Below are 17,145 nucleotides of genomic sequence, written 5' to 3'. Positions count from 1 at the left end.
TCTATCCAATAAAGCATTTATTAAACAGTTAAAATCCCCCCCCCCTATAATCACCATGCCGTATGCAATGTCCAACAGATACGAAAAAGCATTAGTAAGAAACTCCGGAGCAAAACCCGGCGGGAGATACACATTCAAAAGTGTCTCCTCTCCATTCAACAACCCCTAACAACAACATAACTGCCTCGCTTATCCTTAACACTATTCAAGATCTTAAAATGTACATTTCTATTCACCAGGATAGCGACCCCCTACACTCTTCTTCCAGTCTCCTCCACAGTTCGGTGACTGTAGTGGGTTTCTTGGCCATAACTTTGTCGCCAAGGATTTTCCAGAGGTTCTTTATTGGTTTGAGATCAGGACTCTGGGCAGGCCATGTCATTATTTCAATGTTTTCAGTTTCAAGGAACTGCTTTACCCATTTTGCTGTGCGACATGGAGCGTTGTCCTGCATGAACACTGCGGGCTGATTGGGTGATGAGCACAGGGAAGGAACCATATGTTGTTGAAGAAAATTCTGATAAACATTTGCAATCACTCTGCCATGTAGCTGTATAAGAGGCCCAAATCCTGCTGCAGAAAACATGGCCCAAACCATGACACTTCCTCCTCCACTTTTCACTGACTTCTTTAGACACTTTGGGTTCAGTCTTTCTCCAGTTTGTCGCCGAACATAATGTTTCCCATCGGACCCAAATAAATTAAACTTGCTTTCATCACTGAAGTGAACTTTGGACCAGTTCTCCTCTGTCCACACAACATGCGCCTCAGCAAAGCTTAGTCTAGGCTTTTGATTCTTTCTGCTAATGAGAGGTTTGGTCACTGCAGAGTGGGCTTTTAGTCCAAATGCTCTTAAACGTCAAGACACTCTATGACGAGACAGATCCTTACCCTGTTCAGCACTGAACTGGTGAGCAATTCCAGCTGTAGTGTGGAAACGATTGCCCATTGAGATCCTCCACAGTATCCTGTCCTCTCTTGTATTTGTCTTCTGTGGATGACCAGCCTTCTTGGTGGACTTGAATGAGTTTGTGATGTTGTAAAGATTCAATATTCTTGAAATCACAGATTTGGAACGACCAACTTGTCTTGCTATGGCTGATAGGGTCATCCCTTTGACAACCTGCTGCCGGAGGCTTTCAGTCACTTTAGAACGGCCCACCATCTTGCAGAGTCAGTGAAACTGGAAGTTAGGCTGCCAGTTAAATAGTGGTTGATAGATAATCAAGGAAATTAGCACCAGGTGCCAGATTAATACCAATAACTGGGAGGTATCTGAAAGTTTTCTTTATTTTTGATCAGTGTGTTTTCGGCAAAATAATTTTTTTTTTTAAATGCTTTAGTTATTTTGTGGAAAAGGTGTTCTGGTAGCATGGTATAGACAGGACAAAAACTCCTTCAACTGTTGAGCAGTGAAGATGACATTATTTCAGAATTGTTCAATTGTTTTTTAAATTGTTCTCTAATTTTGATCTCAAGTTTATGTTCAAGATTAGAGCGCCCCCTGTTATTCAGATGGGTCTCCTGCAACAGGGCCAAGTCAACCCGCTCTTTACTTATTCAATCGAAGACCTTCTGGATTTTAACTTTACCATGCAACCCCCCTACATTCCATGTAGAAACTCTTACATTTCTATTAACCCTCTATACACGTATATTCTGATGCAATGAGGGCAAAAAGAAGCGACTGAAAATAAACTGAAGCCTTCCATTCATACAATCTTCTGCAAAAAGGGAATAGGGAGCATATTTCATTCTCATGAAGGGAACTCAAGTCCCAAAGAACCATCCTTTCTGTTCAGAAAATCCCAAACAGAACACTTTCAAACACAGAAGAAAACAAGCATCCCAACTTTGTCCACACCGTTCAGTCACAACTATGATTTTTCAGTCTGTTTAGTGTTCTTCACTTATTACTTACAGTCTCTTATTCAGCGCATGCTGGTCCACAAACACACACACGAGATTGTTCCTAGATGTATAAAGGAAGAATTTGCAAGAAATCTGCGGAAAAAAAGCAGAAAAACTGGCAACACGCCAACTGCTCTCGTTCTCTAAACACCACGCTCACCTTTCCCCTGCGCATGCGCAGAGAGAGAGAGAAAGAGTGAGTGTGTGTGTGTGTGTGTGTTGTGTGTATGTGTTTGTGTGTGTGTGTGTGTTTTGTGTGTTTGTGTGAGTGAGTGAGTGAGTGAGTGAGTGAGTGAGTGAGTGAGTAAGAGAGAAAACAGGACATTTGTATGTAGTTTGTGTTACTAAAAGTGAACTCTAACAGTTTCACAGTCATTTCAGACACAATGCAATGGTTGTAAGACACGTTTTGTGCTGCAGCTTCACACATACGTACATCAGACCCAAAGCCTCTGTGACAAATCATCAGTGTGCAGTGAAAAGAAACAAACTTCCTTCTCAGAACATTGATGCTGAACCTAAAAGCTCTGCTTCAGTCTTACTATTAGAGAATGTGTGTTACTAAGGAGCAGGTCATGTGACTCTCAGAGAGATGATCTTACCACAGTATCTCCAGTTTACAGTGAGGATTCTCCAATACAGCAGAGAGACACTTCACTCCTGAGTCTCCTACTTTATTCCAAGACAGATTCAGTTCTCTCAGGTGTGAGGGGTTTGATCTCAGAGCTGAAGCGAGAGCAGCACAGCCTTCATCTGATACTCCACAACCACCCAACCTGCAGATACACAATGACACACACTTCACTCTCTCAGTTTCTACACATTACACATCCTGTGCATTCTCCCTTGTTCCTGCAGTGTTGGTGTGAGAACCTTCATCGTTCTGCAAACGGAGCAGAGGAGAATCTCTGATAATGAAGAATAATATGGTAAGACGTCTAGAAACAGGTTGAAAAAGCAATGATGATATATGAAGATGATGTGTGTGTTATGGTGGACCGTCTCCCTTCTCTTGTCCAATCACAAGATCATATTAAACCTGACCAATGATTATTGCTGTGATTGAGATTCCTGTCATTATGTGTACAAGAGGTGTAAAGGTATTGCTGCTTTCTGTTCAAAGTCATGAATCAGGTTCTTTCTCTCTGTTTAACTGGAGTTTTATTCACACATGGATCTAATTCTCAGTGCATTAATGATTAGTGGAAGTGAGAAGTTTCATTACTGATAGATTTGTTCTGGATGTTGTACTGCTACAGCAAATTTCACCTGAAAAACAACACTGTATACAACAATTCACTGCAGCTTTTAGTGACTTCTTGTGTCTCTCAGAGAGATGATCTTACCTCAGATATTTCACTTTACACTCAGGATTCTCCAGTAGAGCAGAGAGACGCTTCACTCCTGAGTCTTCTAGTTTATTCTCAGACAGATCCAGTGTATTGACAGTCAGATGCAGTTCTCTCAGACTGGAGGTTTCTGAGTTGAGCACTGAGGTCAGAGCTTCTCCACTTCTCCCTGAAATTTCACTGCATCTGATACTGAAGGAAATAAAAGATAATGAACAGAAATGCAGAAGATTAAACAAATTCTCAAAGCTTCACTGCAGCCTCTCACTTTCAACATCACACACATCAGTTGAACACAATGATTAAATGGTGGAATAATAAGAATTGACAGTCGGAGATGTTCAGATTTGCTTGGCGAGAGTTTCAGCTGAGGAACATCATCACACACGTTGTATAAACATGGAGGATGAGATCCGGGAATCCAAATGGGAAAGTAAGAGAGTCTGATCTAAAAGGTTTCTAAGAGGAAAAAGTGTAAATATTTATTAAAGTCACAATCAATTACACGTAATGTCTTAAATCTTAAATCTTAAAATAAAAATACTAATATAAACAACAAAAAAGTTACAGGAAACATCTAAACACTACTACTTAAAGGTGTAAGCAGTATTTTGGGGGATCAGGCACCCTGACTTGATCAGAATGTTCTGTAGATCTTCAGATTTTAGCAACAATAAAATTCAGTCTTAAAGCCATTTTCTACAGTAAACTACAGAGAGAGAAAACAGAATTGATTCAGAATGAAAATCAGCATTCCCACTCCCACTTCCCAAAACCATGTGAGTAGGTGGAAATCTTCATCAGAAGATGATGTGAGGCGAGAGAGCAGAATTTCAGCTTTCATTTCCTGAAAGGTTCGGTGCAGTGTTCTAAGTGATGTAACACATCTAGATGTAAAGATCAGGAACTGAAAGCTGGAATTCTGATCTATTGTTTCATTTTCATCTTTTACATCAGGAACATTCTGAAAAAGCTCTTATATGAAAAAGATAAAGAACCCATCAGGAGAAATATGACAAAGCTTTTATCTGAACAAGATAAAGAACCCATCAGGAACATTCTGAAAAAGCTTTTATCTGAACAAGATGAAGAACCCATCAGGAGAAATCTGACAAAGCTCTTATCTGCATCTCCTGCATAGAACATAGTCCACCTGTGTCCACCTTCCTCCACTCTTTTACCTACCCATTACCTCCTCATCACCTCTGTTCCCTTCACCTACATGCCCATTAAAGTCTGCCCCAATCACCAATCGTTCTTTCCTAGGTACACCATCTACCACTTCATCTAATTCACTCCAGAATCTTTCCTTCTCCTCCATCTCACAGCCAACTTGTGGAGCATAGGCACTGATGACATTTATCATCATCCCTTCAACTTCTAGCTTCACGTTCATCACCCTATCAGAAACTCTCCTCACCTCCACTACACTCTTACTGTACTCTTCCTTCAGAATCACCCCTACACCATTTCTCTTTCCATCCACACCATGATAGAACAGTTTGAACCCACCTCCAATGTTCCTGGCCTTACTCCCTTTCCACTTGGTCTCCTAAACACATAACATTCTAGCTTTCTCCTCTCCATCATACCCGCTATCTCTCTCCCTTTACCCGTCATAGTACCAACATTTAAAGTACCAACCCGAGCCTCTACTCTCCTACACTTCTCCTTTCTCTGCCATCTCTGTAGACATCTTCCTCCTCTCCTTCTCCTCCTTCGGCCAACAGTAGCCCAATTTCCACCGGTACCCTGTCGGCTAACGATACCTGTGGCGGTCGTTGTTAACCCGTGCCTCGACCGATCCGGTATGAAATTCTCATTTAAGTTCCGCATATTTGATTTGGCACATGTTTTAAGCTGGATGCCCTTCCTAACGCAACCCTCCCCATTTACCCGGGCTTGGGACCGGCACTAAGAGTGCACTGGCTTGTGCAACCATAATGGCTGGGTTTGTATTAAATAACACTAATGTAGTAAATAACGCTAATGTAAATAACGCTATTGTAGTAAATAACGCTAATGTAGTAAATAACGCTAATGTGGTAAATAACACTAATGTAGTAAATAACGCTAATGTGGTAAATAACACTAATGTAGTAAATAACGCTGATGTAGTAAATAACTCTAATGTAGTAAATAACACTGATGTAGTAAATAACACTGATAGTAAATAACACTGTAGTAAATAACTAATGTAGTAAATAACACTGATGTAGTAAATAACACTGATGTAGTAAATAACACTGATGTAGTAAATAACGCTGATGTAGTAAATAACTCTAATGTAGTAAATAACACTGATGTAGTAAATAACACTGATGTAGTAACACTGATGTAGTAAATAACACTGATGTAGTAAATAACTGATGTAGTAACACTGATGTAGTAAATAACACTAATGTAGTAAATAACACTGATAGTAAATAACACTAATGTAGTAAATAACACTAATGTAGTAAATAACACTGATGTAGTAAATAACTCTAATGTAGTAAATAACACTGATGTAAATAACACTGATGTAGTAAATAACACTGATGTAGTAAATAACACTAATGTAGTAAATAACACTGATGTAGTAAATACACTGATGTAGTAAATAACTCTGATGTAGTAAATAACTCTAATGTAGTAAATAACTGATGTAGTAATAACACTGATGTAGTAAATAACTCTAATGTAGTAAATAACACTGATGTAAATAACACTAATGTAGTAAATAACTCTAATGTAGTAAATAACATTGATGTAGTAAATAACACTGATGTAGTAAATAACACTGATGTAGTAAATAACTCTAATGTAGTAAATAACACTGATGTAGTAAATAACTCTAATGTAGTAAATAACGCTAATGTAGTAAATAACACTGATGTAGTAAATAACACTGATGTAGTAAATAACTAATGTAGTAAATAACACTGATGTAGTAAATAACACTAATGTAGTAAATAACAATGTAGTAAATAACTAATGTAGTAAATAACACTGATGTAGTAACACTGATGTAGTAAATAACATTGATGTAGTAAATAACACTAATGTAGTAAATAACACTGATGTAGTAAATAACACTAATGTAGTAAATAACACTAATGTAGTAAATAACACTGATGTAGTAAATAACTCTAATGTAGTAAATACACTGATGTAGTAAATAACTCTGATGTAGTAAATACACTGATGTAGTAAATAACTCTAATGTAGTAAATAACACTGATGTAGTAAATAACTCTAATGTAGTAAATAACTGATGTAGTAAATAACTGATGTAGTAAATAACTCTGATGTAGTAAATAACTCTAATGTAGTAAATAACACTGATGTAGTAAATAACGCTAATGTAGTAAATAACTCTAATGTAGTAAATAACACATGTAGTAAATAACACTAATGTAGTAAATAACCTAATGTAGTAAATAACATTGATGTAGTAAATACACTGATGTAGTAAATAACACTAATGTAGTAAATAACTCTAATGTAGTAAATAACACTAATGTAGTAAATAACACTGATGTAGTAAATAACACTAATGTAGTAAATAACACTAATGTAGTAAATAACCTGATGTAGTAAATAACTCTAATGTAGTAAATAACCTGATGTAGTAAATAACAATGTAGTAAATAACTGTAGTAAATAACTCTAATGTAGTAAATAACACTAATGTAGTAAATAACACTGATGTAGTAAATAACACTGATGTAGTAAATAACACTGATGTAGTAAATAACACTAATGTAGTAAATAACACTGATGTAGTAAATAACACTGATGTAGTAAATAACACTAATGTAGTAAATAACACTGATGTAGTAAATAACACTATGTAGTAAATAACGCTAATGTAGTAAATAACTCTAATGTAGTAAATAACACTGATGTAGTAAATAACACTAATGTAGTAAATAACACTAATGTAGTAAATAACTCTAATGTAGTAAATAACACTAATGTAGTAAATAACACTAATGTAGTAAATAACACTAATGTAGTAAATAACTCTAATGTAGTAAATAACACTAATGTAGTAAATAACACTGATGTAGTAAATAACACTGATGTAGTAAATAACACTAATGTAGTAAATAACACTGATGTAGTAAATAACGCTAATGTAGTAAATAACACTAATGTAGTAAATAACACTGATGTAGTAAATAACACTGATGTAGTAAATAACGCTAATGTAGTAAATAACCTAATGTAGTAAATAACACTGATGTAGTAAATAACACTGATGTAGTAAATAACGCTAATGTAGTAAATAACTCTAATGTAGTAAATAACACTAATGTAGTAAATAACACTAATGTAGTAAATAACACTGATGTAGTAAATAACACTGATGTAGTAAATAACACTAATGTAGTAAATAACACTGATGTAGTAAATAACTCTAATGTAGTAAATAACACTGATGTAGTAAATAACTCTGATGTAGTAAATAACACTGATGTAGTAAATAACACTAATGTAGTAAATAACACATGTAGTAAATAACTGATGTAGTAAATAACACTGATGTAGTAAATAACACTGATGTAGTAAATAACTCTGATGTAGTAAATAACTCTAATGTAGTAAATAACACTGATGTAGTAAATAACACTAATGTAGTAAATAACTCTAATGTAGTAAATAACACTGATGTAGTAAATAACACTGATGTAGTAAATAACACTGATGTAGTTAACACTGATGTAGTAAATAACACTTATGTAGTAAATAACTCTAATGTAGTAAATAACACTGATGTAGTAAATAACTGTAGTAAATAACACTGATGTAGTAAATAACACTGATGTAGTAAATAACACTGATGTAGTAAATAACACTGATGTAGTTAACACTGATGTAGTAAATAACACTATGTAGTAAATAACACTAATGTAGTAAATAACACTGATGTAGTAAATAACACTGATGTAGTAAATAACGCTAATGTAGTAAATAACTCTAATGTAGTAAATAACACTGATGTAGTAAATAACACTGATGTAGTAAATAACGCTAATGTAGTAAATAACTCTAATGTAGTAAATAACACTAATGTAGTAAATAACACTAATGTAGTAAATAACACTAATGTAGTAAATAACACTGATGTAGTAAATAACACTAATGTAGTAAATAACACTAATGTAGTAAATAACACTGATGTAGTAAATAACACTGATGTAGTAAATAACACTGATGTAGTAAATAACTCTGATGTAGTAAATAACACTGATGTAGTAAATAACACTGATGTAGTAAATAACACTGATGTAGTAAATAACTCTAATGTAGTAAATAACACTGATGTAGTAAATACACTGATGTAGTAAATAACTCTAATGTAGTAAATAACACTGATGTAGTAAATAACACTGATGTAGTAAATAACACTGATGTAGTAAATAACTCTAATGTAGTAAATAACACTGATGTAGTAAATAACACTGATGTAGTAAATAACTCTAATGTAGTAAATAACACTGATGTAGTAAATAACTCTAATTTAGTAAATAACACTAATGTAGTAAATAACACTAATGTAGTAAATAACACTGATTGTCAGCCAGCAGCGCGGGCACTTCCGGTGCTTCCACTTCCGGGGTAGCGCGTACCCGCAACCGTCCAGGCCGCCATCTTGCCATCACATAAATAGACACGGCTTTCTCACGCGCGCTGCCAGATTGTCTCGTTGGCTTCCGTGGTTTTTTCATTGAGACTTTCCTGTCCCTCGGTTTCGTTTTTCCCGTGTTTTGCTTTCAGTTTCGTATCTTCCGGTTTTTGTTCCTTCTTTGTTTTTGTTTTTTTTCGCTATTTCGCACGCGCCGCCGTCGCGGCTTTGCTCTGTTTTCTTTCCCTCTTTTTTATTTTCCTTTTTCCCTTTCTCTATTTCCGGTCGGGAGTTTTTGTTTGTTTCTCTCTGTTTATGGGCGTTTTTCTCGGTGGACTATTTCCCCTGGAGGACTGTACGTTTTTGCTCGGGTGTTGTGGATTACTTTACACAGGGGACCATAAGTTTTCGGACACCTTGCTTTTGTGTGGATTACTTTTAACAGGGGACCATGAGTTTTTGGACACGTGTTCTTGTGTGTATTTTTTGTGTGATTATCTCACCCTGAGAACCGTAAGTTTTTGGACACTTTGTTTTATGTGCTTTCTGGATTATTTCACATTAAAGACTTCTGTTTAGGTTTATTGCTGTGTCTTGCATTTGGGTCCTATTTTTGCACCGCTGACACTGATGTAGTAAATAACGCTGATGTAGTAAATAACACTGATGTAGCAAATAACACTGATGTAGCAAATAAAATGTAGCAAATAACGCTGATGTAGCAAAATACACTGATGTAGTAAATAACGCTGATGTAGTAAATAACGCTGATGTAGCAAATAACGCTGATGTAGCAAATAACGCTGATGTAGTAAATAACGCTGATGTAGCAAATAACGCTGATGTAGCAAATAACGCTGATGTAGCAAATAACGCTGATGTAGTAAATAACACTAATGATGTAAATAATGCTAATGTAGTAAATAACACTCATTACATCAGTTTCAGTGTTTATATAAAACAGAATTTTACTCACTCCAGTGTCTGTAGTTTGTAACATTTATCATTCTTTAGAGCAGAGAGACACTTCACTCCTGAGTCTCCTACTTTATTCCCAGACAGATACAGATCTCTCAGGTGTGAGGGGTTTGATCTCAGAGCTGAAGCGAGAGCAGCACAGCCTTCATCCGATACTCCACAATTCCTCAACCTGCAGTTACACAATGACACACACTTCACGCTCTCAGTTTCTACACATTACACATACTTTGTGTCTTTTAAAATGAGTGTGGCTGGATGGATGGATGGATGGATGGATGGATGATAGCAGAAATATAAACAATAGATTGTGTAAATGAGAGAATTCAGATAAATAAACTGAATATTGAAACGGTTTATTCAGTGACAAGAACAAGTCTGTTTCTTTTATGTGTGTGTTTGTGTGTGTGGATTTGTGTGTGTGTGTGTGTGTGTGTTTGTGTGAGAAAGAAAGAGAGAGGGAGGGTGTGAGTGTCTGTGTGCATGTGTGAGAAAGGGAGAGAGAGAGAGAGAGAGAGAGAGAGAGAGAGATATTTCATACACCTTTATTATACATAGACATAAAAACAATACTTAAGTCAAAACAAATCAAACATAAACCCAAAACTCAAACATATTAAAAATTAATTCTCCATCAATTATAACACAAATAATGTTATTAAAACACCACTGTAATTTAAAAGACTAGTCAGTAGTTGATACAATTTCAATTCAACACTAACTCTAGCTTTTAAAAAAGTTTTAAAAACAGTTACATCTTGATTTGGTCTGTTTTCAATTCTGTTTCTACTTGTGACATATATTGCAATTTTTTCTTGTCCAACAATAAAATTAATCAACTGCCATTTTATTCTCTGCTTTTGACAATATCTCAATCCTAAAATAAAAGCAGTAGGAGAGAAGTTTTTCTGAAATTTTAAAAATACACCCTTCATCAAGACAAAGATCACAATCTGAAACATTCTGACAAAACACTTCTACAGCTCTTTTCCTTCAGCTAAACTCAGATCCATCTCTTTTAGACCTTCTATATCCAGCAGTGTGCTACACATACCTCTTAAATCAGGAGAAATGGTGATTTTGGGAAAGGGATATTTTATATCTGGAATCAGACTTCCATCAGCAAAGTTTTATAACCTAATTAATTCTTCTTCTGTTGATCTTTTTTTCCAGAGTTTTAAAATAAATTCAGTTTGGCGTGAAGACCTCTGACCTAAAATGGCGGCCAGTGCAAGACCATCACTTAAATGAGGCAGAGCCACATCAATTACGTTACATAACCTTACCATACCAGAGCCACAAAGTCTTAATGAAAGACCTGGCAAACACATTTGATAAGTCAAAGCGAGATCCTTTAACCAAAAACTCCCCAAACAACCAAAACAATGACTCTTTTACAAACGCTGATAAACCTGAAAAGTCCCCACATTTTAAATAGTCCATGATAAAAAGAAGGAAGTCCTTTGAAATTCAATTGTTTGTGATCCGTAAATACCAGAGTACTGTCAAGTCCAAGTCCATCGATCTGCTGTAATATGTTCTCAGCCACTTTCCTCCAAACTAGATCTTCAGGCCCAGTTAACAGTCTCTGGATTAACTGCAACCGAAAAGTTGCAAGTCTACTGAACAGATACACCAGACCTTAAACTCTTTCTTCCACAGGCAAGAAAAGTACACTTTAGGGGCCCAGTGAAGCCAATCCCAAAAAAAGTCCACCAGCGTTGCTTGTAATGTGGAAAGCAGACCGGAAGAAGGGTCTACACATAGCAATCTGTGCCACAATGTTGAAGCAGCCAAATTGTTCATTATTGAAACACGTCCTCTAAAGAAAATTTGTGTATGAATCCACTTCCATTTTTTTAACCTGCCCTCTATTTTTTAACCCAAACCAGTTCTTTTCTTGTGTGACAGCATCTCCAATAAACACTCCTACATATTTAAGACCTCCTTTTTTCCAAGATAACCCACCAGGTAATAACGGTGGCCCCTTTTTCCATTTTCCAACAATTAAGGCATCACTCTTACTCCAATTTATTTTAGCAGCAGAAACATTTCCAAACTCTTGAATGATTTTTACTCGAGTATTTATATCATTCTGCCCATTGACCATCATCATTTCATCATCAGCATAAGCTGATATCTGATGTTGCAGATTAACATGAGGTAACATATCAGATGTTACAGGTATCTATATTAGAACATCATTTGTTTAATAATGGTTCAATTGCTAAGGAGTAAAGCGTTCCAGAGAGTCACAACCTTGTCTGATGCCCCTGTTAACACTAAAAGGGGCGGACAAACCACCATTGATTTTTAGCATACTTTCAATGCCTTTATATAACACTTTTTCCTCCAATAAAACCTGGGCCAAAAACCAAGAACATCAAAGGTGTTCCAAAGATATTGGTGCTCAACCCTATCAAAAGCTTTTTCCTGATCAATGGAGGTGAATCCTAAATTAATGCCCAATAGGCCAGCAACCAATCTCCAACCAATCTCCAACAAGAAAAATGTTCTCAGAAACAAATCTACCAGGCACACAAATACGTCTGGTCAGGATGTATGATGTCCCCTATCACTTCCCTTAATCTATTTGCCAGAGTTTTAGAAAAGATTTTCAGATTGGAGCACAACAGGCTCACTGGTCTCCAGTTCTTAATTTCTTGAAGGTCACCTTTCTTTGGTAGTAGGGTAATCACAGCTCAGCTATGCTCTCAATGAGAACATCCAAGAGATCCTCACCCAACACCTCCCAAAAGGCATCAAGTACTGGAGCTTTTCTACTTTCCATAATCTGCAATGCCTTCCATAGCTCTTGTGCACACAAAGGCTTCTCTAGTACCTCCTTTGACTTTTTTGGAAGCTTCGGTAAACCTTGATAAAAACTGGCAGACATTTCCTCATCATCTTTATATTCAATCTCATACAGATCTTTATAGAACCTTCCAGCCCTTTGTCTTATTTCAGACAGCACTGTAAGCTCCTGCCCGTTCTCTGATCACAATGAGGGAATGTATCTACTCTGCCCATTCTTTCTTTTCAAATGAAAAAAGAATTTGGATTGGGCATCCATTTGTGTTCAGTTTTGGTAGCGTGACCTGACCAATGCACCTTTTGCCTTCACGCCTAACAGGTCCGCAAGTACCATCCTTTTAGACTTGAGCACATCAACACTATTTTGTTCTCCAGTAGACTCCAAAAATGTTTGCACCTCTACAATTTCCTCCTCAAGTTCTTTCATTTTTTGTGTAATATTTTTAGAGACATTAAAAGTATACTGTTGACATAATAACTTAATTTAAACTTTTCCAACATCCCACCATTGTTTTACATTTATAAATCTCTTTTTCTTTTATTTCAATTCCTTTTTATTTAAATTCGAAAAACCTCTTTAAACTTTGCATCACTCAACAAAGAGACATTAAAATGGCAATAGGAACTCTTTACCTTATATTTGATATAAACACTTTACAAATAACAATATCATGATCAGAAACCCCAGAAGGACTAATTACACAGCTCTTCACAATATTAAAATGATGTTTAAAACAGTAGAGTCGATCTCATCTAGCCAAAAAAATAACATTTTCTCGAGTGTATACATGGCTGCACACTCGAGAGTTGTTTATCATTGTTGTTTAAGTGCGCATGGCACGGCTATAAGCTACATGGGGCTCAGCATGATTCCGATCTAATACACAATTCTCAGTACAATTAAAATCATCACCTAAAAACACATTCATCTAAATTACAACTCTGCAAAATTCCATTAAGATCATGAATAAAACAGACTATCTCCTAAAAATTATTAGGAGCATATACATTAATAATCCCCACATTACATTTTTCAAACTTTGCACATACAAAAATTAGTCTACCAGCAATTTCTTGCTTCACCTCAGAAGAGACAGGAGTGAAATGTGCAGCAGAAAGCACAGCTACTCCTCCTCTAGAAGAGCTGATGTGAGAGCACACCACCACCCCTTCCTCTTCTTTCCTCCAATTCATTTCATTTAAAACATCACTGTGTGTCTCCTGAATAAACATCACATCAATTCTCTTTTGTCTTAATAATTCAGATAACAATGCCCTTTTATAAGCATCTCGTGCAGCATTCATATTAAGAGCCTATTCTCAGCACACTCATAAAGAAAAATGAGAGAAGGATTACACACAAGACAAATTTCAGCATGTGAAGGCAGAGAAAACGACATTGTTTCAAACCCCATCCTCTGCCTGAAGTTCTGATCTTCATTTAGCAGGAGTTTTCCTTCATCTATATATTTCCTGAACGGTGAACTTTTCTTCACACTCACTTCTCATTAACTTCCCAACAGAATCAACACACATTTTGTGATCAGGAAAAGAATCTGTAACCTGCACATTTTTCATCTTTATTGATCTTTGTAAAAAAGATTTGACTTTTAGAATAGTCACTACCGTAATTTCCGGACTATAAAGCCAACCCATATATAAGCCGCACCCACTGAATTTGAAAAAGATTTTTATTTTAAACATAAATAAGCCGCACCTGTCTATAAGCCTACATTGAAACTAATGAACTTTACACATGCTTTAACGAAAGACGGGTGAAATATGTTGCGCTTCCTTTAGGAGCATAGCGGTATTTTGGGAATAGCCTGGCGCCGCATTTTCCGCTATTACTGCATGTGTGGAGACCGAGGAATATGTCCTTATTATTTTCTGATGCTCATTTCTAAGTTTCTTTGACTAACCCGTAACGCTGTTGCCAAGAAAAATAAAAAAGCACGAGTTTTGGAAACCTGTCTGTGCTTATATGATTTCTGTTGCAACTGGAGTTAGCGAGCTCTCTCTTCACCCAGACTCAACGCGTTACAACGGCTTGTATCTAAACAGTAGCCGACCAAGAAAGTCATTGTTCACTGTCTTCCTCCTTTCTTTCACAACTATTTCTCTCGGGAGTTTATCTTTTGGCATCGTCGTGCGTAAAAAAAAAAACGTTTTTTATCCCGATGCCATGCAGCTCAGAACACAGGTGAGGTGCGTTTTTTCGTTTCCGTTCGAAAAATTTCATTGGACTAATGTTATGGGGTTCAGTTTTTTGGCTTGAAGTTTGTGAAACTGGGAAAAACCCAGGAAAAATTCATAAATAAGCCGCTTCATTGTTTGAACTGCAGGGTTCAAAACGTGGGGAAAAAGTAGCGGCTTATAATCCCGAAAAATACGGTATGTGTCTTCCTTCTGCACTTATTGTCCAGAGTTTCACTGTCAGAATCTTCAACAGGACTTTCAACATCATCACATTCATCAGCTTGTGTTTCAGAACATTGTTTTAACTTTTCATTCCTCATCTTTTCTTTATTCTTTTTTCAGGAGGTGTTTTAAACGTGCGTCATCACTCACATAATCTGTATTCATTTCTTCTTTACTCACCAGTTTAGCTGCTTTGACTGTATAAATTATTGTTTCCTCCTCTGTCACCTCAGGTTCTCCCCCTGGCATCACTTCTTCCTGCCTCTGTCGCAATAGACCCACCTTCAGCCTGATCACATTCAGCAGAACCAGTGAGAACAGTATCTCCAGCCTGATCCCATTCAGCAGAACCAGTGAGAACAGTATCTCCAGCCTGATCACATTCAGCCAAACCAGTGAGAACAGTATCTCCAGCCTGATCCCATTCAGCAGAACCAGTGAGAACAGTATCTCCAGCCTGATCACATTCAGCAGAACCAGTGAGAACAGTATCTCCAGCCTGATCACATTCAGCAGAACCAGTGAGAACAGTATCTCCAGCCTGATCACATTCAGCTGAACCAGTGAGAACAGGATCTCCAGCCTGATCACATTCAGCAGAACCAGTGAGAACAGTATCTCCAGCCTGATCACATTCAGCAGAACCAGTGAGAACAGTATCTCCAGCCTGATCGCATTCAGCAGAACCAGTGAGAACAGTATCTCCAGCCTGATCCCATTCAGCAGAACCAGTGAGAACAGTATCTCAAGCATGATCACATTCAGCAGAACCAGTAAGAACAGTATCTCCAGCCTCTTCATCAGCCGCTACGTGAGCGCTGTTATCTGCGGTCTGTACGCGACAGGAACTTCTAATGTGCTCCTCCTCTCCACACTTAAAACATCTCATAGTGTCAGAACTTACATACACAACATAGTCACAGCCATCGATTCTGAATTTAAAGCCACACTTAGATCCTCTACTTCACTTTGAAGGACCATAAAGACTTGTGGTCTAAAAGAGACTACATGTGTAAGTAAAGGGGATTTACAGCCAAGCGGAACTGTGCGTGCGTGTGTGTGAATGTGTGTGTGAATGTAAGTGTGTGTGTGTGTGTGTGTGTGTGTGTGTGAAAGAGAGAGTGTGTGTATGTTTGTGTGTGAGAGTGTGTGTGGTCAATTAACACTAATTTAAACTAACAAAAAAAATAAATAAATAAAACTATAAACTTCCTCCTCAGAACATTGATGCTGAACCTAAAAGCTCTGCTTCAGTCTCACTATTAGAGAATGTGTGTTACTGAGGAGCAGGTCATGTGACTCTCAGAGAGATGATCTTACCACAGTTTCTCCAGTTTACAATGAGGATTCTCCAGTACAGCAGAGAGACACTTCACTCCTGAGTCTCCTACATTATTCCCAGACAGATGCAGTTCTCTCAGGTGTGAGGGGTTTGATCTCAAAGCTGAAGCGAGAGCAGCACAGCCTTCATCTGATACTCCACAATCAAACAACCTGCAGATACACAATGACACACACTTCACTCTCTCAGTTTCTACACATTACACATCCTTTGTGTTCTCCCTCGTTCCTGCAGTGTTGGTGTGAGAACCAGTCACAGACACTGATGGAAGTCCTCGTCTAGACAGTCATGTAGTGCGAGTTGCCCGACTACAAAATAGACAGATTTAATTTGTGTAAAATAAGTTGCAGCAGATTTCTCCAGGACTTACAAAGTAAATCAAAAATATATAATTTATCAATTAAAATAAATGAATTTAAATATGATTTAATAGAGATAAATATTTGTACTGCACTTTGATTTATCTCAGACTGCTGACACAAGAAAACTGCAGTAAATGACCAGTAGGTGGCGGTGTAAGGTCTATTTCAGCTCATTTTCACAGCAGGGGATTAGAAGTAGAGCAGCACTAATGACTAAATGAATGTGGAGGAAAAAACAGAAGTAAATGTGGGATTTTTTACTCTTAGAAGATCTTAAACATTTGCAGTTCAATAAAGAATTTGTAAAAGAAGATGAGATGAAGGAGAGCAGCAGCACAAACACACGTCGCTCTG

General features: G+C 36.9%; 1 protein-coding gene across 1 annotated transcript in view; it reads right to left on the bottom strand.

The window, feature by feature from the left end:
* The window catches only part of LOC124377337 (ribonuclease inhibitor-like), a gene marked incomplete at its 3' end in the record, with an annotated part of 167,823 nt that overhangs the window by 144,403 nt on the left and 6,275 nt on the right, over window positions 1–17,145 (bottom strand). Inside the window, exons 2-5 of the mRNA XM_046836766.1 lie at window positions 16,408–16,464; window positions 9,851–10,024; window positions 3,258–3,452; window positions 2,514–2,687 (exon numbers count right to left, since the gene is read on the bottom strand). Coding sequence (XP_046692722.1) covers window positions 2,514–2,687; window positions 3,258–3,452; window positions 9,851–10,024; window positions 16,408–16,464 — 600 coding nt within the window. The remainder of the gene's footprint in view (window positions 1–2,513; window positions 2,688–3,257; window positions 3,453–9,850; window positions 10,025–16,407; window positions 16,465–17,145) is intronic.

This window comes from Silurus meridionalis, chromosome 23 (assembly GCF_014805685.1).
Source record: "Silurus meridionalis isolate SWU-2019-XX chromosome 23, ASM1480568v1, whole genome shotgun sequence".
NCBI classification, from domain to species: Eukaryota; Metazoa; Chordata; class Actinopteri; order Siluriformes; family Siluridae; genus Silurus; species Silurus meridionalis.
Note: the sequence above shows the minus strand (reverse complement) of the source record. Positions and strands in the feature narration are given on the sequence as shown.